We start from the raw sequence: 26,113 nt of genomic DNA on the forward strand, positions 1-26,113 counted from the left end.
AATACCTTTGATGATAATAATATATAGTTTAGTGAATCTGCAAAGCAAGATCCGTGATATAGTGGAGGATATCTGAATTCCTTGATTATAAATTGCAGGAATTCATTGTTTCTGGGTTGGGACTTATTGTTACAATGGTGTGTGTTCTTAGTTGTTTTTATATTTCTTTGTGGTTTTAGTTTTATGTTAAGGTTATTAGCTACACCATGAAAAATGGTCTAAAAGTGAATAAAAATATTTTTTAGTCATCAGGTTCCATGAAGTTTATGTTGCCACGTGGCTGGTTCTTGAGTCCAGGCATGAACTGGGCCACTCTGTCCATGACTCATTGGCCACTTTTTACTCCTAGTCTACCCCTGCTTTATGAAATCTCACTGCAAACTAATCTGCTACAAATGGGAATTACTGTGTGAAAGTGCTCTGGGTTAGGATTTTTCCACTCTGAGCAAATTGACCATGCAGTGTTTCTTATTTTTGACGTGCACATTACAGCTAAATCTGTAAAAATGTGCATTGCCCTACTCGAATAAAGGTAAGTTAAAAAAAAAATTATTAAGGTAAGAGCACATAATGCATTTCAAACATTTTTGAAATTGGATTATTTATGGCAGCACAGTGGCCCAACTGGTTGGATTGTTGGCATCACAGTTCTGAGGACTAGGATTCAAATCGCCACATGTGTGGAATTTGCATGTTTTCCCCGTACCTTTGTGGGTTTTCTCCGTGCACTCCGGTTTCCTCCCACATCCCAAAAACATGCATTCATTCGAGACAGTAAATTGTTCCTAGGTGTGATTGTGAGTGCATTTTTTGTCTGTCTCCATGTGCCCTGCGATTGGGTGGCAACCAGTTCAGGTTGTACACCGCCTCCTGTCAGATGATCGCTTGACAAGATTTTATAGATTACAAATCTTCGTGAAAAATTACCTTGTTTTTCATTTTTCTTTTTCAACTGAAAACTACACAGCTTTGATATTTTACAACAAAATAACTCAAAATCTTGGAGAGGCTACAGAACTTCATGGAATCTATAATTACTGTACATGGGCAGTAGATGGTGCTGTGTGTGTAACATTGTACTCTACGATTGGTTGAGCAACATCACATTTTAAAGATTTCAAAATTTTCACTTAAATACTTGCTATATTTTTTCTGCATTTACACGCATAGACGCTATGGAAAATTTGAAACAACATTGAAAGGCAAAAAAAAAAATACACGTTATAGATAATGAGAAGTATTTTTTATGTGATTAGGAAACAAAATATTTTTGAAGAGCAACAAATGAATAATCGAATGACGAGGTGCCTTTTTGAAAGCTCGCTGTGTTTGAGGGATTGGCTTTAATAAGGCAACCTTTAGGAAGGAGAAGGGGGAGGAGGGGAAAAAAAGCTATGAATGGGCGACCTATGGATCCATACTAAAAGGCTGTCAACTATAGCAGAGTCGTTGCCCTGAAACAGGGTTGTCTGTTAATCCCTTCCGTCTAGTTGGTGGAAATCCCCACGTGGTTCCGACTCTTCTATTAAAAAAAAAAAAAAAAAAAAACTTTGGGTTTGCTGAGCCCTTGTTGTCGTGATTGCAGAGGGGGAAAGGGGTCTGAGTCAGGAGCATCTTTCAGGACAAAACCGAGCTGACCATTTCCACCAACCAGCGCTCGGACACGGAGCGGCCGTGCGAACCGAGGAGCTGCCAAACCTCATTTCCCTTTAGGACTGCAACTCAATGTATGAATGAAAAGGAGCGGGGCATGTCGTTTGACTTACTACAAACTGAATACTTCATGAGTGACGTTAACTCGTAAATTAGGCAGCGCTTGGAGGTTTGCAACAATTTCATTGACTTCTGGACTCTTGGGTTGTGCATACTCTCTCGGGACTTGCTCTTAAAAAGTACATATGTAACTACTGCGACTATTTAATTTTTCTCCTCCGTGGACTGGACTTTAATGTTTACCACTTGTAAAAATGACTTCAGCCACTGTGACGATGATATTGATGGTGTGCGCTTTGTCGGTGCTCTGCAGTTCAGTGCCAGAAACTCAGAGCTCGCTGGCAATGGAATCGTGCGCGTCGTGCGGCTTCAGCGCGCCGGATCAGTCTGAACGCATGAACGTGGACTTGTTGGAGGCGGTCAAGAGACACATTCTGAACAGGTTGCAGATGAGGGAACGACCCAACATAACGCACCCCATCCCCAAAGCTGCGATGGTAACGGCGCTGAGGAGGCTGCACGCCGGCAAAGTGCGAGAGGATGGGCGAGTGGAGATCCCCAATTTGGACGGACATGCGTCCTTCAGCAACGAGGTTCAAACTGAGACCTCGGAAATCATCAGCTTCGCAGAAACTGGTAGGCTTCCAATTCATTATTGATCCCGATTTATGGATGAACGTTACCCACGTTTTGGCAGGAATTGGCAGCGCAGGGAATCCATCTACAGTGTTGCCTCGCTATATCGAATTGTTGCTATTGCGGATTCAGCCGCTTGCAATATTGTTCATATATTGCTGATAAGTTACCATATCGCTATTATATTATTACATATTTGTCTATATACTGTAAATTTAAAATGTGATCAAATAAACGCCTCTTGAATGAAAACAAAAGTGAAAAAGTATATTTAAAACAAAAAGTACAATAAAATGTACATAGTCTACAATAATTCTGTTGTGTTCTGTATGTTAATATACATATTGTACATATATTCATCCAAGAATTTTCTTAGCCAAATATCCTCACAAGGATTGCGGGAGGGCTGGAGCCTATCCCAGCTGTCAACGGGCAGGCGGCAGGGTACACCCTGAACTGGTTGCCAGCCAATCGTAGGGCACATAGAGCCAAACAGCTGCACTCACAATCACATCTATGGGCAATTTAGAGTGTCCAATTAATGTTGCATGTTTTTGGAATGTGGGAGGAAACCGGAGTGCCCAGAGAAAACCAACACAGGCAAGGGGGGGAACATGCAAACTCCACATAGGGAGGGCTGGGATTGAACCAAAATCCTCAGAACTGTGAAGCCAACGCTTTCCAGCTGAGCCACCAGACCACCCTATTTTACATATAATACATATCTTTTTTTTTTTTTTATTGTGGTCGTTACTTTCAAAATTCCACCTACTGACGTTGGCTAATAATCCTGAAAAATCCAAATTGTCACAATAGATAGATAGATAGATAGATAGATAGAGATAGATAGATAGATAGATAGATAGATAGATAGATAGATAGATAGATAGATAGATAGATAGATAGATAGATAGATAGATAGATAGATAGATAGATAGATGTGCGTCTGATGGCAGGTTCCACTCTGGTTTCCCTGTTTGTAGATGTGTTTATGTATGGCATCACAGTGATTGACTGGTAAGAACATCTGCCTCAGAGTTCTGATGACCAGGGTTCAAATCTGGCCTCACCTGCATGGAGTTTCCCCAGGTTTCCTCCCACATTGCATAAACACGCATGGTAGGTTGATTGAAGACTCTAAATTGCCAGTAGTTGTGAATGGTTACTTTATCTCCCCTGTGCTTTTCTGGTGACCAGTTAAGGGTGTACTTTGCCTGTCACCCAGAGTCTATAGTCTTCAATACACCTCCAACCCGTGTGAGGACAAGCAGGGAATTAATGAATTCATCTGACAATGTATTCTTTTGTATCTTTTTCTAAATTGCCCAAAGGGCAATTGCCTATTTCTCCCTTTCCACACACATAGGCACGCACACTCACAGTGGCTGCTGCACAATTTTCTGAAGATCCTGCAATTCTCACTTTGTAACAAAAGAGACATATTCAATGAATGCAAAATGTTATTTTGACAAAAACAAAAGTACACTAAAACTCTTATTGTGTAAAGAATGGCACACTCGCTGTGTCTGGCTTTTCTGATTGGCTCAGTCATTACCATTCATGTGTCATGGAATGAGAATGATCTGAGAAGCCTCATGAAAGGGGAAGCCAAGCAATTATTATTAGGCCACCATGTGTTCCTGCTGAACTCTGCATTAAGAAAATGAAGTTAACAAAAGAAATTGCGCAGAATAATGCATGTGACACTTGAGTAGTCAGCGGATGGGTTGAGCATGGGTGGAGGGGTGGGTGAACCTGTGGTGATACTGGCAGGAGAGGGAGGGGGTGATATTGTATGTGTCCCCATATTGCAGTGTTGTAAAGCATGTTTTTGTCATTCAGGCTCCTTTGCTTCTTCTTCTATTTTTTTTTTTTAAGCTCTATTCTTCCTCACACCTTTGAGCTTTTGTGTGGTATTGTACGATGGATCTAGCTTGGTTCCCTGCTCCTGAGTCCTTGTTTGCCTCCTGGCCAGCTGGCTCGAGAACCACAGATTGCATATTGCCAGCTGGGGCAGCGCTCAGAGGCAAGGTCTCTAGAAAGGCAGGCAAACTTTCATGAGGAAGGCTCAATTGTTGTTGTTTCCAATTTGAGACAATGGAGGCTGAGTACAGTGATACACACAAGGAATGGTGAAGATGATGCTAGGATATTGTGTTTTTTATGGTGCAGTGTTGGTTCATATCGTTGTACCTCTCCCCTCCTCATTGGTTCTAAAGAGATGGTTTCCTTCAAACTAGGCAAGAGGTCTGTTAATTTGCTGTGGTCGGTGAGGAATAACAGGCCACTTTATGGTCGTAGAGAAGCTGGTTAGTTTGGAGCTTGTTTGTTTACAACATTTAGTAGCCATTAAAGACAACATCGGTGAGAGGATGCATCCTTATAGAAGGTAATTCATTACCACAACACTGAATTATCAGGTGGACAGGATTACTTCAGGACAACACTCTTTCATGTGGGAGGTGTCATTCATGGCGGTTTTGGATCTGCTCCAGACTTTTTCCACAAGTATATGTTTCAGCCTTGACCTTTCATTGTTCCCGTTGTCATCTGAAAATTGGAAGTGTGCAAATTTTTCCTTTGATGATTGCATATGGAAAAATCTAAGGATGCAAGGGCCACTTTGACATTCTTTGAGTTGCTTAAACATGCTAAAACCAGTCCTTTTAGCAATTATTTATGATAGATATTTTGAGAAACTGCTACATCCCAGATTTTTGGGAAAGGTAATAAGGCAAACACAGCCATCACTCACTATATCAAAGTTCACGTAGTGTGGAGTCAGCATATCATTTTATTTTTTTTAGTAATAGGTCAGTGTAGTACAATTACCCTCCTGCACATATCTGATATAGTTTGTTTTTTCTTGGCTTTATTATTTTAATATGGCAGCAATGACTCATATAAGGTTAATTGGGCTCTTAGCAGAAAAATAAAACAACACAGCATAAACTCAACTTATACATTTGGTAACTCACCAAATTGTTTGAGGGCAGAGAAAACATGACCAGAATACTACTGCTTAAACCACAAGCTACAGTCAGAATTTTATGAAATGAATTCACGACAACCAGTGTTTTCTTGCATGAACTAACCGTTTAATGTCACAGAACAGCATCTCAATTGGATTTAAATCCGGACTTTGACTTAGCCTTACAAATTTCGAAAATAATCTAACAATTGCTCTCTACTTTAGGTGGCACAAGTTTTTAGAGTATTGGCTTCACATTTCTGAGAACCGGGGGTCATATCACGGCTCCACTTGTGTGGAGTTTGGGTGTTCTTCCCGTGCCTGCGTGGATTTTCTCCGGGCACTGCGATTTCCTCCCACATCCAAAAATATGCATTAATCGTAGACTCTAAATTGCCTTTAGGTGTGATTGTGAATGCGAATGGTTGTGCATTTTATGCTCTGTGATTGGCTGGCACCAGTTCAGGGTGTTCCCCCCCTCCTGCCTGATGATGACTGGATAGGCTCTGGCACTCCCGTGACCCTTGTAAGGATAAGCGGCTCAGAAATGGATGGATAGATGGATGGGTGGTCTCTACTATTTACAGTTTCATTTATTGTGGCGGATAACTCACGATAAACGATTTTCTGTATTGTAGTATCCGTCATGATTTTTGAAACTACGTTTAACTGTTTTCCTTACATTTTCAGACAAATATTTGTACATTTTATTCCCAAAATTTCCATGTTCTTTTTCATTTTGGACTGTGTTCATTGTGGATTGTCAATGTTAAAAACATCACAAAAACCTATCCAGATTGTTGTGCAATGTTGGCTCGAGCAATTTTAATTGTGGTTGGATGTGAAGTAGCTCTCTCAAAAGTTACAGATCCTCCATATTTTATTACAGAAATTACTGAATAGTAATTTGTTCTGCATTGTGGATATATGTTTGACAACAGGCCAATTACAGACACACCATTGCTCATTCTGGTATGTGTGAACGGCCTTCTCTCACCATTCATGGAGTGGTCGCCGCAACCAAAGGGTTTAGTTTCCACTTTCTCCCTGAAATGCTTGCAATTTGGAGATGACAGGGCAATTCACAAGCCTCCATGTCTTAATTGATTGGTGAAGAGAAGCCGAGATAGAGGATGCTGGGTGAGCGGTCGTCTCTGTACAGCACGTAGTGGCCAAGCTCCCACTTGGAATGACAATGAAGCACAATGTGTCCTGCAAGTTACATGTTTTTATGAGCTACCCAACTGCTTTCTTGATTAATCCACGAGATGCTAATCTTAGTTTGTCTGTGTGGCCCCTGGCAAAGTTGCTGCCTCAGGCCAGGGCCAGAGCTAGCCATTTGGGGGACAAAGGCAAACAATGTCATGACCAGAACACGTGGCTGAACCCAAAATGCACGGCTTACGGAACCAGGTACAGTTCCGGAAGCGTCTTTATTCAGTCCAAGGTCAAAACACAGGCAGGCAGTCCAAAGAAACAGCAGTACCAAAATCAGCAGGCGTGAAGGCAGGGTCGTTAACAAGGCAGGGTTCAGTACACAGAGTAGCAAGGACATAGGCAAAGGGTTTCGAGAACGCAACATAGTCATAAAACGATCTGGCAAGTACCAGATCGTTGCACACGTGGCAATTAAATGGACCGTTGTCACCAAAACGAATCGGAGCAGGTGCGCGGTGCATCTGGAACAGACACACAAATACAGCCCCCCTGCCCACCCAACCCATTCCCCTCCATCCATCCATTTTATAGTGTCCAATTAATGCATGTTTTTGGGATGTGGGAGGAAACCGGAGTGCCTAGAGAAAACGCACACTGGCATGGGGAGAACACCCAAACGGCACACAGGCAGGTCCGGGATTGAACCCAGGACGTCAGAACTGTGAGGCCAACGCTTTCCACCGTGCCACCCTCATTCCCTTCCATGAACTACATGTCAATATTGACTAACGGTAAGCTTTGTAATTTAGGGCACATTTTCCTGACGACTGAACTTAGTCTATTAATATAAATTAGGGGCTTGCATGTTCTCCCCATACCTGCGTGGGTTTTCTCCAGGCACTCTGGTTTCCTCCCATTTGCAAAAACATGCAACATTAATCGGACACTCTAAATTGCCCTTAGGTGTGCTTGTGAGTGCAGCTGTTTGTCTCTATGTGCCCTGTGATTGGCTGGCAACCAGTTCAGGTTGTACCTTGCCTACTCCCAGCTGGGATATGCTCCAGCACTCCCGCGACCCTTGTGAGGATAAGCGACTGAGAAAACGGATCAATGGAGACTATTAATTATTTTGAATATTTTATCATCAACAAAATGTGTAACTTTGAGAAAAAAGCCTCCTATTTCCTGAACTAGAAAAATTCCTTAAAATCCTTTTTGAGGAATGGTATTGGATCATCTCAACCATTTTACTGTAGGTGATAAGAAGAACAATCACCATTTCATCAACTTTTAAATTCTTAGTGATGCGCATCACTCATGTCACTCTCCACTTTAGCATTTTTACTTGATAAAATAAACTTCAAAGCTATAATTGATTTGAAATTCTGATTTTAGAGTAATTACTAGGTTGTGTGATTTAGCATTATCCACCATTATTTGTATTCTATAACATCCATCCATCCTTCAATAATTGACCATGGGTAATGTTTTTTAAAAAAATTGCAAAAAGAATTCAGATGGCGGCATGTTGGGTGAAACAGTCAAAACAACTCCTGTTGTTTTAGACTTTCACTTAAGTAATGAACATGAATACTTTTGACATTTCTGAACAATGCATCTCCAGTTAACCCCAACAATAGCGATGTCGAAGATAGTGTAGGAGATTTAACAGTACGCCAAAAGTTTTGCATTTCAATCCTGTGCCCCCACATCTTTCTCTGCCTCACCCCACACTGAATTCAGAGTGCTGAATAATCATGCCTGAACATTGGCAGCAAAATGTGTATACGCCTCATCTTATGTGGAAAACTGTTGCGTCGTGGCCACTCCCTCGTCTTTTTGCACCGTGCAGTCTTGTCTAAGTGGCCTTGAGTAATGATGTGCTTCTCTGCCAGCTTGCCTGCCTCCATGGCTCGTTCCTGGCACAGGTGAGGACGAGCTGAAGCAGCCCATTATCCTCACAAGCCCACCCAGGTGTCCTAACAGCTGATATTCACCAGCAACCTCACTCTATTGGGTCAGACAAGACATGCTAGGGCCAGTTCAAAGGAGTCTGAAATAATGGATGAAAAGAAAATTCTCAAAGGGACTATTTGTGGCAAAAATGTAATGTGCTTTGTAGGTTCACTGTATGCTTGTATGCTACGCAGTGCTTCTCAAACATTTCACACTAAATACCACCTAGAGAAAAAAAGCTCTCCAAGTACCTCCAGAATGACCAACATTAAAATACCGTAGTTTAGTAGGCCCAAGTATTAATTAAAAAAGAACTTTTTTTTTTTTATTCCTCATAATCTTATAATCATCCATTATCTGAGCTGCTTAATCTCAGGGTCACGTGAGTGGTGGTGTCTATCCCAGCTCACCTTGGACCAGAGGGCGGGCTCCATCCTGAAGTGGTTGCTGGCCAATCACAGGGCACACATGAACAAATAACCATTCATGCTCACATTCACACCTATGAGGAATTTAGATTCTCCAATCAATGGATGTTTTTGGCATGTAGAAGAAACCAAAGTGCCTGGAGAAAACCCACACAGGGACAGGGAGAACATCCATACTCCACACAGAACTGTAAGGCAGATGCAATAACCTGTTGTTCACCACCACCACTCCAATTTTTAATATGTTGTACATAAAAGTTAAATAAAATTGCATCACAAAAAAGTTAAATATAACTGAACTGGAAAGCCAGTGATTATTTGGCATCCCACCCAGGGGAGCTCTATTCCATTGACGGTACAAGTAGCATACTTTGAGAAGGACGGAGCTACAGAATAAAATAAATAGGTATAGAGCTTGTGCACCTACGTCATAAAATCACGTGATTTTTGTTTACCTCACTATATTGCTGGTCAAGCTAAGCATTGCTCAATGCTAAATCGGTTGGAGAAGAAATATGACCCATATTGAATGCCGAAATCGATGTTTTTGCTGATAAGAGATTGGACTGTTAATTCGCTTCCGCTTGCCTTGGACAACTGGATATACACATGGATCTGGTGTGTAAGTCATCAACATTTACATGGAAACGTTTGAAAGCGTATGAAAGTCTGGACGCATACGAATAGTCTGTTGCTGGATCTTTTCTCATCAGGAATAAATCCCACATAGGGACGGTTTTGATGGCTTGTGAACGCGGAAGTGTGTTCAACGACACATTAACCCTTCGATCCCATTGATCTTTTCAGTTAGTATTCTATACAAATACCAATATTGAAATAAATGACCCGTGGTTTTACACAAACTCACATTCATTAACTATGATTGAAAAAAATAGTCGTCTCCATGCCGAAATCCATCGATATTTTCTGGTCTTTTCAGTTGGTATTCCATAAAATGATCTCTTTGAATATGTCTCTTCTGTTGTGACAACCAACAGCACAGCAGGTCTGGGGTATTGTAAATATTCTCCTCTGGTTCATTGTCTCCCACAATGTCGAGCAGTTCTGTTTGACAGTCAATATGGCGCTGTGAAAATGGTGACATCACGTGCACGAGCTGTATAGAGTCCTCTGAATTTTATAATTTTTTCGACCTAACTGAGACCTTCACATTAAAAATATATCAAGTCATTTAAGCACAAATTGCGTTAAAATCTTTATTTTTGACATGAAAGAGTGACATTTCTTTTTTTTTAAAAAATATCATTGTAAATAGTATTACAGTGTCTGCAAGTTGTTCAGACATTATTATGATGTAGCATAATATAGTGACAGCTTTCACAACAGAGCCTTTTGATTTTCAGTACATTTTCATTTGGGAATAACTGGGCAATAAAAATAATCATGTTCTCATGCTTGTTTAATTGTATGCTTGTATGTCACAGGCAAGAAGGAATTAATTGCATTTACTCTGTTACATTTACTTGGGTAACATTTTGGATTGTATAATAATTGTACTTGTTGGAGTAGTTTGAATGAAGCAGACTTGTTTACTTTTACTTGAGTATTTATATTCAGAAGAAATTACTTTTGTTCCATTACAAGAATCTACATGCTGCTGGCTACTTTCATTTACCGATAACAAGGTTCTTACCATTCAGAACAAAGAACAACAAGTAAGGAGATAAGAACAAGAGACATTTCTGTTTACAGGAACTATTCCTTATAAGATGTGCAAGATGTAAAGTTCTTCTTCATTTAAAATAGGTAAGAGATAAGAGTGTATCAACATCCCACATTGTGTTAAGTGTGTACAGAGTGCCTTTACCCGTTTGCGGTTCCCGTTATAGACCAGTGCAATGACAACTGTGGAAAGACAGCAGTTTAAAGTGAAAGAATTGTGCGATAGTCTACAAAATGTATTACAAATACTAATACTGATTGGACCAGCAGGATGTGAGGGTCTGTCTCAACAATGGCACAAGGCAGAAACTTCTAGGTTCGCTGATCAAGAATTTCATGACTTAATTGCCAGAGGGAAAAAACCATACAAATGCCTACTAGTTTTGGCCGTAGTTCCTCAGAAGCCACAAGAAGTACATCCTTTGCTGGGCTTTTTTTTTTTTTTTTAGATTACCTCTAAGTGTCACGACACATCGGAACGGGAGTAGGACCCAAAGGCAAGGCTCGGAAGATGCAAGGTAGTTCGGGAAGAAACGTTTATTATTCCGTGGTCGGGGATCGGGCAGGCAGTCAGGTGCAGCAGCGGTAGTTGGGACGTCGGGCGAAGAGAGCAGGTGAGCGGGCAGGCAGGAGTCGGTACACGGGAGATCGATCAAGGAAGGCAGAAGTGTCAAGGGAGTAAGGCTTACAGGGTTTGTCGGAGAACAGGCGGAGGTCGGTACACACGGGTTGACGATCAGGGATACGGAAGTACTCGAACGGGGCATGAATCTCAACGATCTGGCGCGGACCAGTCGTCATCGGGGTCATATAAATCCACAGGATAATCAGCCCGCATGAGGCGCAGGTGTGCGCCTCCCAATCAGCGCAACTGCGCGGGCACCCACAACAGCCCGGGCTGGAGCGGCAGGATCACGACAGTACCCCCCCTCAAAGGCATAGCTCCCAGATGTGCCTAAACAAAAGAAACAGACAATAATTAACACGGGCAGGGGTGGGCGGAAGGGGGATCTGGAAGAGGGCAGAACCCAAGTCTGGTGGCCATCCAGGCCACCAAATGCAAGGCGTCCGGGTGGACAGGTCAGGAAGACGACCCGGACGCCAAGCACCAGGGTCCCCATGGGGCGATTGTGAGGCAACTGTGAGGAACCAAACGGCGAAGCAGGATCCAGACCGAGGCAGGCAACTGCTCTGGACGAGAACCTCCCACGCCATGGTTGCGAGATGACCAGGGACTGGTCGCCACCGAGGCTTGGTCAGGAGGCAGCCGTGGATTGGTCACCAACGAGGGCAGGTCATGAAGCGGCTGGGAGCCATCAGGAGCGACGAGGATGATGGAGAGAAGGACCAGAGCCATGACCGCCACCATCACAGCCATCCCGAAGTCTCTCCAGCTCCAGGATGACTCATCAGACCTCCCCACCTCCTGTCACCATCGAGACAAGGGCGTGGGACGGCCGCGGACCCGTCGCCGCTGGTACTCCTGGACAGGAACGTGAGAAGGCGGTGGCAGCGGCATCACCACCTCCTCCTGGACGGGAACGTGAGAAGGCAGCGGCGCCATCGCCACCTCCTGGATGGCAACGTGAGGCGGCTGGGGAACCGTCGCCACCTCCTGGACAGGAACGTGAGAAGGCGGCGTCATTGCCACCTCCTCTTGGACAGCAACGTGAGAAGGTGGTGGCACCATTGCCACCTCCTGGACGGGATCATATGGACGTGCCCGTCGCCGTTGGAGCAGGAACAGGGGACGACCGTGGGCCGGTCGCCAACGAAGCAGGAACAGGGAGTGACCGTGGACCGGTCGCCGACAGAGCAGGAACGGGGAGCGACCGCGGACCAGTCGCCGACAGAGCAGGAACGGGGAGCGACCGCGGACCAGTCGCCGACAGAGCAGGAACAGGGAGCGACCGCGGACTGGTCGCCAACAAAGCAGGAACGGGGAGCGACCGCGGGCCGGTCGCCGACGAAGCAGGAACGGGGACCGACCGCGGGCCGGTCGCCATTGGTACTCCAGGGCACGGACGAGAAGTGGCTGCGGAGAAGTCGCCACCTCCTGGACAGCAACGTGAGGCGGCATCGGGTTGGTCCCCACTGCCACGTGAGCTTGCAGTGCATTCGTTGAAACAGCAACGTGGGCGTGGCGCCATGGCGGATCTGTTTCCAGGGCGACGTGAACAAGAGTCGGCAGAGAGTCAGTCGAAATTGACACGTGGGCGTGTCTCGGGAGCGGGTCAGTTCCCACTGCCGCGTGAGGTCTGCTCGGAACACCCAAAACTTCGACGTGGGAATGGCGAGGATGCGGATCCGTTTCCACAGCTACGTGCGCTTGGCGAGGTGGCGAGTCCGTCCCCACTGCAACGTGCACTTGGCGAGGTGGCGGGTCTGTCCCCACTGCAACGTGCACTTGGCGAGGTGGCGGGTCCGTTCCCACTGCAGCGTGAATCTGTGTCAGCATCGAGTCCGTTGCCGTTGCGACGTCAGCGTAGCTCAGCTGGTTCGCCAATCCTTGCCCGACTTGGGCCGTGGGAGCCACCAATTGACCCCTTCGTACAGGGCACTTAACAACGCCTCCTGAAGTGACTTCACGCCACGCGCGCTGACATCAGACAAACAATTAGCAAAAATATCGGCGCAGCAAGAAAGGAATAGAGCGAAACTGTCCGATTTACCGGCGGATTTCTCACTCACATTCTTAGCTAACAGAGAAATATTGTTGAAAAGCAGACAGCAGGGCTTCAAGTATTTCAGCAAGTGATATTTCAATGGTATTTACATGCATATCGACGGAGAAACCATTGATATTAGCGCGAAATCTTTCCAGAGTCAGAGGAAGACCGAGAAGCCACATAATATAATATATTATAACCCAAAGACAAATTCGTCATTGACAGTTTCCTTTTTTCGTGTTACATATCACACTTGTGTGCAGAATCTGTATATGTATCTGTATAGCCGTTTGTGAACCACCGTATGAAGTAAAAGAAGGCGAGGCTTGATTTACGAGTTGTTTCTCTCGTTTTCTTTGTGTAACGTCACGCGCTCCCCTCAATAATTATTCTTGAATTATTGCCGAACCTACGCAAGTCCCAACCGAGTACAACAATCACTACTTTAGTGTCCTCAAACATCCTTCCTTCAGTCTTGGTGTCTTGGTGCACGTCGAAGGCTTTTAGGACTGCTAGTCCGGTTTAGCTTAGCTCACCGCCGAACAGAGACACGTTTGTGCAGTCAAATCATCGCAAAATATCGCTCAACACAGAGTGTCAAGTGTGACAATCATTCACATGTAGCTATATTATACAAGCAAAGAACTGCTAATTCATTTATATGAGACGTATTGAAAATCAGATATAGGGCATACCTTCGTGCTAACACAGTCCGCTTTACCGTAGCCGTGCAGCCGCGAACAAAGGGACACATTTGTGCAGTCAGATCATCGCAAAATATCGCTCAACACAGATCAAGTGTGTCAATCATTCACACGTAGCTATATTATGCAAGCGAAGAACTGCTAATTCATTTATATGAGACATGTATTGAAAATCAAATATAGGACTTACCTTTGTGCAAACATATCTGTTCCGGTTGATGGATTCAGTTGATCATGCGGTCTTCCACAAAGTTTTATCGATCAAAGACATTTTTCGGACTCGGTCTTCTGTTCCGGTTGATTTTAGATGGATTCAGTTGATGATGCGGTCTTCCACAAAGTTTGATCCATCAAAGACATTTTTCGTACTGGGTCTTTGGTTTTGGAAATGGTACGAATTGAACTCCACCAACTAGCCTTTCAGGATACCTGTCGTCACTATTATAAAGTCCGTGACTACACCTCTTAACCATATCTATTGTTAAAGAACCCAAATACGCGATAAAACGCCAACAGAAGCTATACTGGACCATCCAGCGTTGTCTGAGATCTGAGTCTGAGATTATGCAGATCTCTGGCCTCTGATTGGTCATTGACGCGGATTGTGCAATTTCTACGGAAGGGTCAATTCGGCGCTCTGCCGCTCTATCTCCGCCCGCATTTCGCGGCAGAACGCATCGATTTGGCGGCTCCTCCTCCCTCTGGGCTGGAAGCTTCGCCACCAGCTTCGGGTCTGCCGGTTTCACCGTTGCCGGCGAGGAGTGGCAGGACAAGCGGGTTCCCTCAAATGGATTGGTGTACTTGTGCCCACCGGGCGAAGACGTTCGGGTGCTGGAAACGCGGGGAGGTGGAGCAAACTGACTGGGATGAAAGACCGGGCAAAGAGATTCATAATCAAAATTATCGGAGTCGTACTCAGGCAGCCGGTCATACAAATCAAAGTCCTCCTCATATTCCGAAAAGTCAGAGTCTAGAAGTATATGAGGAGCCGGACGGGTCGTGGTCGGGACGTATTCATAGCTCGCTGGCGGAGCGTAAGACACGAAAGCGGAGGACGTCAAGGAGCCTACCCGGATCGGACAGGCTTGGTCCTCCGGCAGACGGTCTACCTTGCGTCGGTCCCGGCGACGCTGGGTCTTTCCTGCTGGGTCCTGTTTTGGCCAGATTGTTCTGTCACGACCCATCGGAACGGGAGTATGACCCAAATGCAAGGCTCGGAAGATGCAAGGTAGTTCGGGGAGAAACGTTTATTATTCTGTGGTCGGAAATCGGGCAGGCAGTCAGGTGCAGCAGCGGTAGTTGGGACGTCGGGCGAAGAGAGCAGGTGAGCGGGCATGCAGGAGTCGGTACACGGGAGATCAATCAAGGAAGGCAGAAGTGTCAAGGGAGTCAGGCTTACAGGGTCGGTCGGAGAACAGGCAGAGGTCGGTACACACGGGTTGACGACCAGGGATAGGAAGTACTCGAACAGGGCATGAAGCTCAACGATCTGGTGCGGACCAGTCGTCATCGGGGTCATATAAATACACAGGATAATCAGCCCGCATGAGGCGCAGGTGTGCGTCTCCCAATCAGGGCAACCACGCGGGCACCCACACAGCCCGGGCTGGAGCGGCAGGATCATGACACTAAGTCTATTAAGTAAAGGTACATGAATGAGAGTACTGCCACTAAGTTTTTGGAGACTGTGGCTATGCCACAGACTGTGAATGCTGAGACAGCTGATGAAGTTTTGGACAATTCACCTTGAAAATCTCAAATGCCATGAACGTTGTCTCTCCTGTTAAAATTAAGACCATTCTGAGGTGACCTAGAACGCCGTGGAGGAGCACAATGATGGTCAAGAGCTCTAAATCAAAGCGTAGGAAAGCAGAGCACAAATGGTGAAAAACTCAACTCCAAATTGACAATGACCTCGACAGACAGTGTCTTTGTCATTTTAACCAAAAGTTAGTCAGTGCTAGACAGCAGTACTTTTCTGAAATCATCAGTAAGAACAAGAGAAAATACTCACAGTCTGCTTGCTGTGGTTAACAAGTTCACACACACCCGCCCTCAAATCAGATAGCTCCAAAACTCAAAAAACCCAATAAATGTAATGACTTTACCTGTTGTTTTTGTGAAAAAATACATATCAGGTTAAATATCAGCACTAATCAGCAAAATTATAAAATGATTTTACATCTGAAACCACCCAGGGAAAGCTCTATTACCTTGTCAGAATTTGCAACAGTTGACCAAAAAAACTGTCGAGAAAACTGTTCAGCAGCTGAAACCATCAACGAGCTGTCTCAACACAATGCAATCTGTAATACGCAAGCCTGGACCACAGCTAAGAGGGGCGTGGCCTGGCCTATGACACCTGTCGTCGGTCACAGCTGGAAGACTTAAATTTATATGACCGACTGCCTGATTCTTACTCGGACAATGAATTTGAAATTACCCTCCTAGCGATGACTCTCGAGGAGTTTGTTTTGTAGTCTCAGACTTCCCGCTCCTGTGTGCCTTCGTCCGGTGAGCCCAAGTCATCTTCCTCTAATACTTTTTTCGGAACCCGTTTCGCCATCTATCTGGGCCCTCCACGTGGCGGCCAGAGGAAACTCCCAAGCATCTCAGTGTCTCCAGCATCACTTGAGCCTCAGCTGACCTCTGCTGGCACAGTTATTATGCTGGACACAACCAAGCCACAGCGGCATCCTGCTTCCACTCCAGCAATGGGCGAGTCTCAGGCGGCTTCCCCCAACGCTTCGCCGGCTCAACTGCCAGCGGGCTCCAGGTCGTCGATCTTTGAAATTGTGGATCTTATGCATGGGATTCAGCGGCAATTGGACATTCTCGTCCTGGGATGGCCACAGCTGTTTCATGCCCGTGCGGCAGTGACGTGCGACCCGCTGCCGACCCATGCCCACGTCGCGGTAGCAACTGACCCGCTACCGAGCAAAGCCTACATCACGTTGGTGACAGACTTCCTGGTGAACTACGCCCACGTCACGGTAGCAACTGACTCTGGACCATGCTCACGCAAACTGAGCCCCTACCGGGCCAAGTCCACGTCACGTTGGCAACTGACCCGCTGCCACTCCACATCCACGTTGCAGTGGTGACAGACTACTCGGCAAACCATGCCAATGCCGCGGTGTCCACCGATCCACTACTGAGCCAAGCCCACGTCGCGGTGGAAGCAGACTTCCAAGTGAACCATATTCCTGTCCAGGTGGCGGCGAAGGCCTGTTGACAACCTCACGTTCCTGTCCAGGCGGTGGTGAAGACCCATTGGCTGGCCCCCAACCAAGTCTCGGCGGCATCTGTTCCCCGGCCGTCCCACGACCGAAAATCAGCAGCGATCGATCCTCGGCCACCTTCTGACCTGGCCTTGGTGGCACATCATACTCCATCATGTCCACTCCATCCACGGCCGCCTCACGACCAAGCCTCGGCAGCAACCGATCCCCAGCCACCTCATGACCACATCCTGGGAGGTCTTTGTCCGGAGCCGTCGCCTACTCCCATCTGGTTCCTGCTTCGCCTTTGGGTTCTTCCTCGAAGATGTCCACCCGAATCACACCATAGGGACCCTGGTGATTGGCGTTCTGGCTGAGCTCCTGACCTGCTGGGCCAGACACCTGGGTGACCTGGTCGGCCACCAGACTGACTGGGGTTGGGGGATTGGACAAGCTGCTGTTATGCCTCTTCTAAAAGACAGAGCACTGGACGCTTCAATGTTAGCAAGCTAAATCTTCCTTTCATAGCCTAGATTGTTAAGAAAGTTATTTTTAATCAACTCAACAATTTCATGAATGTAAGTGGACTTTTTGACAAATTTCAATCCGGTTTCCAAACTCATCACAGTGCAGAATCTTCTCTTATCAAAGTTGTAAATGATATAAGGTTGAATATTGACTCAGGAAGGTATAATTTGGTCTTGTTGGATATCAGTGTTGCTTTTTAAACGGGAGATCATAAAATACAGCTGAACAGGTTGGAAGCATGGGTAGGACTAAATGGAACCGTCCTTAAATAGTTCAGGTCATACCTGGAGGAAAGGATATACTTTGTAACCATTGGAAGTGCTCAATCTCAACAAATGGCAATGACCTATGGGCTCCCTCCAGGGTCAGTTCTTGGACAATTCCTGTTCAGCGTGTATCTGTTACACTTGGGTCAAATTCTTCAAAAAATTACATTTTGACTATCATAATAATGCAGATGACACAGTTATATTTAGCAGTGTCTCCAGATGACTACAGTTCAATTGAGGTATTGTGGCACTGTCTAAAGCAGATAAATAACTGGATGAGCCAAAATTTTCTCAAACTAAACCACAACAAAATGGAGACTTTTTTTTTTTGGCAATAAAGATAAGAGAATTGCTGTTAGTAAATACCTGGACTCGCTGTCTTTAAAAACCAAAGACCAAGTCCGAAACTTTGGTGTTCTGATTGATTCCGACCTGTTTTACAACATTCATATCGAATCAATCACAAAAACTACCTTTTACCATCTGAAGAACACATGAACAAGAACATGAAGGGTTCTATGTGTCAAGCAGACCAGGAAAAGCTCATCCATGCTTTTTTCTAAAGTAGGCTTGACTACAGTAATGGTCTTCTGACTGGACAAAAACAGCATTAAACAGCTGCAGCTCATTCAAAATGCTGCAACTCGAGTTCTGATCAGAACAAAGAGGTCAGAGCATATAACTCTAATTCTAAAGTCCTTCCACTGACTTCCAGTCATCTTTAGAATAGATTTTAAAGTTCTGTTTCCAGTCTATAAAACACTCATTGTTTTAGGACCTTAATACATTAAAGAAACTCTTACGGAATACAAACCCAGTAGAGCTCTGAGATCGACTGACTCAGATCAAATAGTGGAGTGCAGAGTCAAAGACAAACATGGAAGCAGCATTTAGTTATTATGCTGCACACAAATTGAATAAGTTGTCAACAGAGGTGAGGTCAGCTCCAAATGTGAATGTTTTTTTTAAATCCAGATGGAAAACTCTTCTTTTTTTGGAATGCTTTTTAGCGTATTTCCAATTTTAATTATATTTCTTGTTGTGATTGTGAGTGCAGCTGTCTGTCTCTATGCGCCCTGCGATTGCCTGGCAACTAGTTCAGGGTATCCACTGTCTCCTGGCCGTTGACAGCTGGGATAGGTTCCAGCACTCCTTACGACCCTTGTGAGGATATGCGGTTAACAAAATGGATGGATGGATGTGAGTTTTTGATTTTAAATGTTTTATCTCTTTGTATTCAAACCCTTTTAATCATGGAAAGCACGTTGAGTTACCTTGTGTATGAAATGCGGTATACATCTACATTTGCTTTGCTTTGTTTCCTCTCTCAAGTAATTATTCGGAAGACAACTTTTTAGTTTTTACTTGGGATGTTCAAATCAGTGAACATCCCACAGAGCCTCATCGGAGGCAAAATATGCATGAATAGAGGGATATTAACATCTAGTCCTTCATAATACATTAGTCATATTTTTCTAAAGTTACAGTACTCTTACTTGAGTGCAATATTTAATTTCTGTACGCACCTCTGCTTGGCGCTGTTCTGTGCATCATCGTCTTGTAGAGTAGTTCTGCATGTGATTCCACAATCCAGAAGAAAAATAATGGTGCACATTTCCTTCAGGGCTGATCCCAACCCCCTCAAAAAACTGTACTGTATTGTACTGTACTGTATTTGTCAAGCTGAAATAGAGGACTACTATTCCTGATAATTTCTTTGAACCATTCACTGTATCTCTGATTGTTAATCATACTGTCACACTATTCTTGTTTCTTTGAAAGTTTTTAGGCGCTCTAAAACATGGGGCTGCTGAGGCAAGTAACCTGGGAGAGGTTAATTAAATGGCGTCCCTTATGTGAGCATGTAATCACTGTGCACTTAATAGCCAAAAGTATTAGAAGGCCTGATATTTGATGTAGGTTTTGTGTCTGTGGGGTGTGTGCGTGTGTGTGCGTGCATGTGTGTGCATGTGTGTGTGTGTGTGTGTGTGTGTGTGTGTGTGTGTGTGTGTGTGTGCACAGATGGATAAAAATGTGTGCATGAAAGGGGTTTGAGCTGACATATTACAGAAAGGCAAGCCGGTCTGAACAAGTTCATGTTTGAATGTAAAGCTGTGGCTTACATGAGGCAGAGGCGTGGGGTGCTATTAACAGGAGACCATCTTTGGTGGCCACATGTTGACACTGACAAACACTAATGAGTCTGCAAACAAAGTAATTTAGCCACATTTAGGGCACTGCTGTGCTTGAGAACCTGTGCCAAGTTGCCTGAAATAGAAACCTTTCAAGATGCCTTTGGGTAAATTTGAAGACATAATTGAGCTCTTATTGGCAGTACTTTTTTTTTCTTCCTCCACTAAAGCCACCATCACCTTTAGACTTCTGGAATCTCTTCTTTGTGCCTTTTAGAAAGTGGCTAGTTTCATGTAAATAGATTTTATCCCCCCTCCCATCATGCATTTTTCAGGAAAGCCACATATTTCAATGCGCTGCTGGCTCCCAATGCCTCACAAGGAGCTTTGTGCTGTCACTCTTAGGGTACATGCACTGGAAGGAGGAGGGAATGGGTGGGGTTCAGAGGGGTGCTAACAGTGAACTCAATGAACTCCCTAGGGGTCTTGGCCGTGTTCACCATCCAAACACCTTTTCACTTCCATCCTCGCTCTTTTATGTCTTCTTCCTCAGTGCAGATCTCTTGTTTCTTTGTCTCTGTCACTTACAAATTGGGGCCTCACTTTACAGTATCAAATTGAACAGGATTCTTGCTCAAGTGTAGACACATAAAATCCGAAACTGGTGTATAACAAAAAAAATAATAATAATCAGACCTGTCAAATTATATATTAGCACCTGTAGGATATCTTACCTTGTTATGTTGCAATCCACTTAGAAAAGTGGACATGAATCATTCTCATCCTGCCCAGACTCAAATTCAACCAAAAATAATCAATGCAAAGCGGCACACCAATTTAAAAAGCATTTTTCAAACTATAATTTGATCAATAACAGGTCACTGGTCAGGTCACTGGTAATAAAAAAAAAAAAATCCATTCATTTTCTGACCCGATTATCCTCATGAGGGTCATGGGACTGCTGGAACCTATGCCAGCTATCATCAGGTAGGAGGCGGAGCTGAATCATGAACTGGTTGTTAGCCAATCACAGGGCACATAGAAACAGACAACAGCCGCACTCACAATCACACCTCAGGGCAAGTTAGAGTCTCCAATTAATGCATGTTTTTGAGATGTGGGAGGAAACCGGAGTGCCCGGAGAAAACTCACACAGGCATGTGGAGAACATGCAAACTCCACACAGGTGGGGCTGGGATTCGAACCCCAGTCCTCAGAACTGTGAGGCCAATCCTCTAACCAGTTTCTCCACTGTGCAGCTAATAATAATAACATAATTTGGTTTTATGGGCAAATGTCTTTAATGCTGAAACAGCCATGCTTAAACTTTTACTTTCAAAAAGTTATTGGTGATTTAAAATTTCAGGCAATCATCACCATGACAATCGCAAAGAGTGGTGCCCCGCTGATATTCACTTCTTACATAATTGGAAAGACAACACGGTAAAGACAAACAACTTCATAAAAATTGAGAGAGTGGCAAAGTTTATGTGTTCCCCATCAAACTTGTGCAGATAATGAGCTTAAATGGTCCAAACTGCTCATTAAACCCGTTATACATGTATATTCGTACAATTGTAACAATTGCAAAGAGACACAATAGTTCAAAGCCTTTCACAAATTCCTACATATTCATTATCTTCACAATTTACCAATATTTATTTTGCGGTTATCTATTGAGTGAATCCAAAATGGCTCCCTCATCCTGGATCACAGGTCTCACTGTTGTACAGTATTTCAACAACATAATGAGGCTCTCTCCAGTGTCATTAATGGACTGACAGACTGAATGGATGACAAAAATGGATTGCTTGTCAAAGAACCTTTATCGGAACTCTAAAGACACTAAGAAGCATTTGTTACATTTTTCGTTGAAAATGCATATGGAACAGTTTGTATACATCCAAAAATCAGCATTTTCAGAAAACATTGCAAACTATGAATCTTCATTTAGGACACGTAAATGTCAAGACATTATGGCATTTCTAGTTAGAAAAACACAATTTTAGAGGACATTTTCTCATAAAAATAATTATTATAATTGAATGGCTAATAACTCAATTCAAATACTCAGATTAGTATGATTAATTGCTTTTCAAAAAGAAAATTGGTGGTGAATGTTTTTAATTTTACCTATGATGTGAAAATGAGACAGAAATAAGATTTACCATACAAGCAAAATAAAAAGGCAGAAACAATTTCTTTAAGACTCAAAATGAGGTGTATGATACACTTGGCAGCAGTGCGACAAACAAAGAAAAGACAGCGAGTGACAGGAGGATGGTTTAACTGAGAGAACGGTAGAAGAAATATAAAAAAATAAGTGGTTTCACATGAAGGCAGATGCCAAAAAAAATCGCCAAGACTGTTGCTGCTTTTGGTGGGGTCAGGGGCTTATCTGTCCTCGACATGGGGATACCGACAGGTGGACCTCTCTTATGCTGAAACCAGTTCACTACATAGATACAAAAAGCATGGCTCTCAGGAATCTAAATTGCTTTATTAGCCAATTATCATGGGGGAAGACATGTTTGCCGTCCCTGAACGCTCGCTCCCTCCAAATTCTTGCAACTATTCCAACTCCAATTTCTTGCACGTCACCAAATGTCACTTTATTTATATGCTTATATGGCAGTCGGACGGGTTGGCTTGTGTCTTAGCATCATAATTGCATCAATCGGATTCATTTGAATCAATCAAAAAATGGCAGCGGAGGCATGAGCGTCAGCATCATTTAAAAAGGACGGACACAAATTCAACAAGATAGAACTATACAATGAGTGCAAAATCTGTATGTAATCTATAATTTGCATTTGGTAATAAGCGAAACTGGATCTGTGTAAGGTGTCATTATACAGTACCATCTGACTTCATTCGGTACCTACCTAATTATGTTAGTAAATTATGCAGTCATCTAAATGTGCATTCACAAATTTATTTTTGAGAGGTCACATACTTTGCAAGGGAAGTGGCGTACGCATCTTTCAGGATCCGTTTTGTGTTTTTACATTTTTAATAAGTGCGTAGACTAAGTAGGCTTGATGGAAGGACTGTGCTGTTACAGATGGCATTCCAAGAATCTCCGCAAAGCTCACCTGACTTCGGGGTTTATGGTAAAGTCGGGTGACTTTGGTGCAGGCAGCGTAGGTTCAGTTCCAACTCAATGATGATGTTGATAAGTGCCCCGTAGCTGACTGGTGACCAGTTCAGGATGAAGTCAGCCTTTTGCCCAAAGTTGGCTGGGATAGGCTCCAACACTCCCATGACCCTTGTGAGGATAAGCGGCTTGGAAAATAGATGCATGAGAAAACAATTTGTTTCAATGACCAACAAAACCAAGAGGATAACTAGAAGAAAGCTCGAAACAACAAAATCAAATTGCAATAGTTGAGCCTAAACAGAAAAGTTTAAATCTCAATTTGAATACAATGTTTAACCGATAACTTTTCACGAACTGCAAATAATCAATAACCCTCTTGAATATGCATTTTTCATAGCAAAAATATGCAGTGTATGGCATAAATTAACTCATTATAACATAGAAGTATGTACCAACAATATGCAGGATGCTTCATGGAACCTGTGAATAAAATGGGATTTGTTCACATTTGAAATTTGAGAAGTTTGAACCACAATATAAAGATGGATAACCACAAATTTTACACAAAGAAATACTTTTTAAAAATTAATTTACTCAGTGCCATGTTCTCCATAAATGTACTGATAATGACTTTTTGTTTTCTTTTGTTTTTTTGTGTTTCCCCGTAGATGAGTACACATTGTCAAAGTCCAGTCTTTACTTCCTCATCTCGAATGAAGGGAACCAAAACCTGCATGTGTCCCAGGCAAACTTGTGGCTCTTCTTCCGTGTGTTGCCAGCCGGTCCTGAGAAAGGCCTCCGAAGGAAGGTGACAGTCAAGATCCATTATCAGGAAGCTGGAGCTTCGAGCACCATAGAAGGAGTGCCAATAGGAGGTGGCGGAGGGGTCACAGGGCGGTGGGCCCTTGTGGAGAAGCATGTTGAGCTGAAACGCAGCAGCTGGCATACTTTCCCTCTCTTAGAAGCTGTCCGGGCAGTGTTTGTCAAAGGTAGCCGTCGACAGGACCTGGAGGTCCACTGTGAAGGATGTGAGACAGCTGGAGTGGCTCCAGTGCTGGTGGACCCAGGTGACCCGTCCCACCGGCCGTTTCTGGTGGTCCGTGCGAGACAAGTGGATGGTAAGCACCGCATTCGAAAGCGGGGGCTGGAATGTGACGGCACTAGCGGTGGCCTATGCTGCCGGCAGCAGTTTTACATCGACTTCCGTCTCATTGGCTGGAATGACTGGATCATTGCACCTGCAGGCTATTACGGCAACTACTGTGAGGGTAATTGCCCGGTGTACATGGCTGGCGTCCCAGGATCAGCCTCATCCTTCCACACAGCAGTAGTAAACCAGTACCGCATGAGAGGAATTAGCCCAGGTTCGGTCAACTCCTGCTGCATCCCCACTAAACTGAGTACAATGTCCATGCTCTACATTGATGATGCGTACACTATTGTCAAGAGAGACGTGCCCAACATGATTGTGGAGGAGTGTGGTTGTGCTTGAGTCATCTTTGCCCCTTAATTGTCTTTCAGAAAACGATTTTGTACAAACAGGACATTTTGTACAATATACATATACAGTTCAACAAAACGATTGCTATTGTATGTGCAGGCAAGGCACACTGGAGCATAATCTAGTATTAAAATGTGCGGAGGTTTGGTTGCACATGTTCGTATGAGTGGATGTATTTATCAGACTGAGTGATATGCTTGCTGTCTGAATTTGAACGAGACAGCTTGGGGAGGAGAAGGGAATGAAGATCATCAAAAGGAAATTTGCTCTATTTTGTCATTTTTACTTCAATATAAAGACCTGGCACCACCAATTGAAAGAAGATAAGCATTTAAGGAAAGTGACATGATCAGGCAATGATCATGATTTGGTTTGTCCCCAGACTCCGTAACCTGTTCCTCAGGCCCCTAAGTACCTAAGTACTTTAAGCACACAGCAGACTTTCCCCCCTTTCTTTCTAAAGCACTGACAATTCATATCTTACGCAAGTCAGAACACAAGCACTTCACTAGAATGCCAGCACACACAGCTTGACTGTCCTGCAGTGGAATTACACCAGCAGCGCTTAATGCCATTATTCCCACTGCACCGGGGCGGCAAACGAAAGCCCTCCGCAGAGCTGCTGTTGTTATTTTCACTGTTAATTGCAGACCTTGAACCTTAGCTTCCTGCCTCTCAAGACTGCAGCGGCAGGCCCTGTAAACGTGTGATTACCCGGACGAGACAGATCTCAGAGGTGTACTTCATTTGTGCAGTGGAAGTAATCGGGACAGAACTCATTCCTTCTGCCCATCAAGGGTTTTGGACACAGAGACAATAGTTAAGCTGGGCTGCCACTGTGCAGTGCAGCACTTGGAGAAACTGAAATGCACACCCTGATTAGCACTTGTATAAAAAATTGCCTTCCAAGTGGAACTGAGTGTCCTGTCATATCACTAAATGAGTGCCACATGAGCTATGCAATGTATAGTAAACTATACCTATACTACAATATGCCGCGCTCGACTAAAAGATCTTTTTCTGAAAATATCTCTGTATCATGTGTTTGCTTTCGACCTTTGCGCTCCAGTTCTTGACTCTTAATCAATACTTGAAATGTAATCTTTCGCATCTTTGTAAAGCGAATGATTGTTGTGATGTTTGCACTGAAAAGTTGCAGGATTAGTGAAACAAAAACTGCCATTGAAAAGTTATTTTTATAGTAAGTAAAGAAACTGAATTTCGTGTCAGAGGTATTTTACATAAATAATGGAACCAAAGAGGCCATGATTTTAACTGTTGTACCAAGAGGGCATGGTCATTGAGTGTACGATAGTGTTTTGATCATTTGCAAAAGGCCTACTTGTATCAGGGTACAATAAAAGAACAATTCTCTTTGTCTATACACATTACTTTTCATGTTTAATTCATTTTTTTGTTTCAGTATTCTATTTAATAAAATGCT

The 26,113-nt window shown here is 43.9% G+C and overlaps 1 protein-coding gene across 1 annotated transcript; it reads left to right on the plus strand.

The window, feature by feature from the left end:
• Nucleotides 1–1,153: 1,153 nt before the first annotated feature.
• Nucleotides 1,154–26,113, plus strand: inhbb (inhibin subunit beta B). Its single transcript, XM_061841207.1, has 2 exons — nucleotides 1,154–2,349; nucleotides 23,837–26,113. Exons 1-2 carry the CDS (start codon nucleotides 1,968–1,970, stop codon nucleotides 24,658–24,660), a joined length of 1,206 nt encoding a protein of 401 aa, XP_061697191.1. The 5' UTR covers nucleotides 1,154–1,967; the 3' UTR covers nucleotides 24,661–26,113.

Source organism: Syngnathoides biaculeatus, chromosome 14, assembly GCF_019802595.1.
Source record: "Syngnathoides biaculeatus isolate LvHL_M chromosome 14, ASM1980259v1, whole genome shotgun sequence".
Lineage (NCBI taxonomy): Eukaryota > Metazoa > Chordata > Actinopteri > Syngnathiformes > Syngnathidae > Syngnathoides > Syngnathoides biaculeatus.

Coding starts and splice junctions, on each gene's coding strand:
- inhbb (XM_061841207.1), top strand. CDS start 1,968: ATGACTTCAGCCACTGTGACGATGATATTGATGGTGTGCGCTTTGTCG. Junction 2,350..23,836: donor CATCAGCTTCGCAGAAACTG/GTAGGCTTCCAA, acceptor GTTTCCCCGTAG/ATGAGTACACATTGTCAAAG.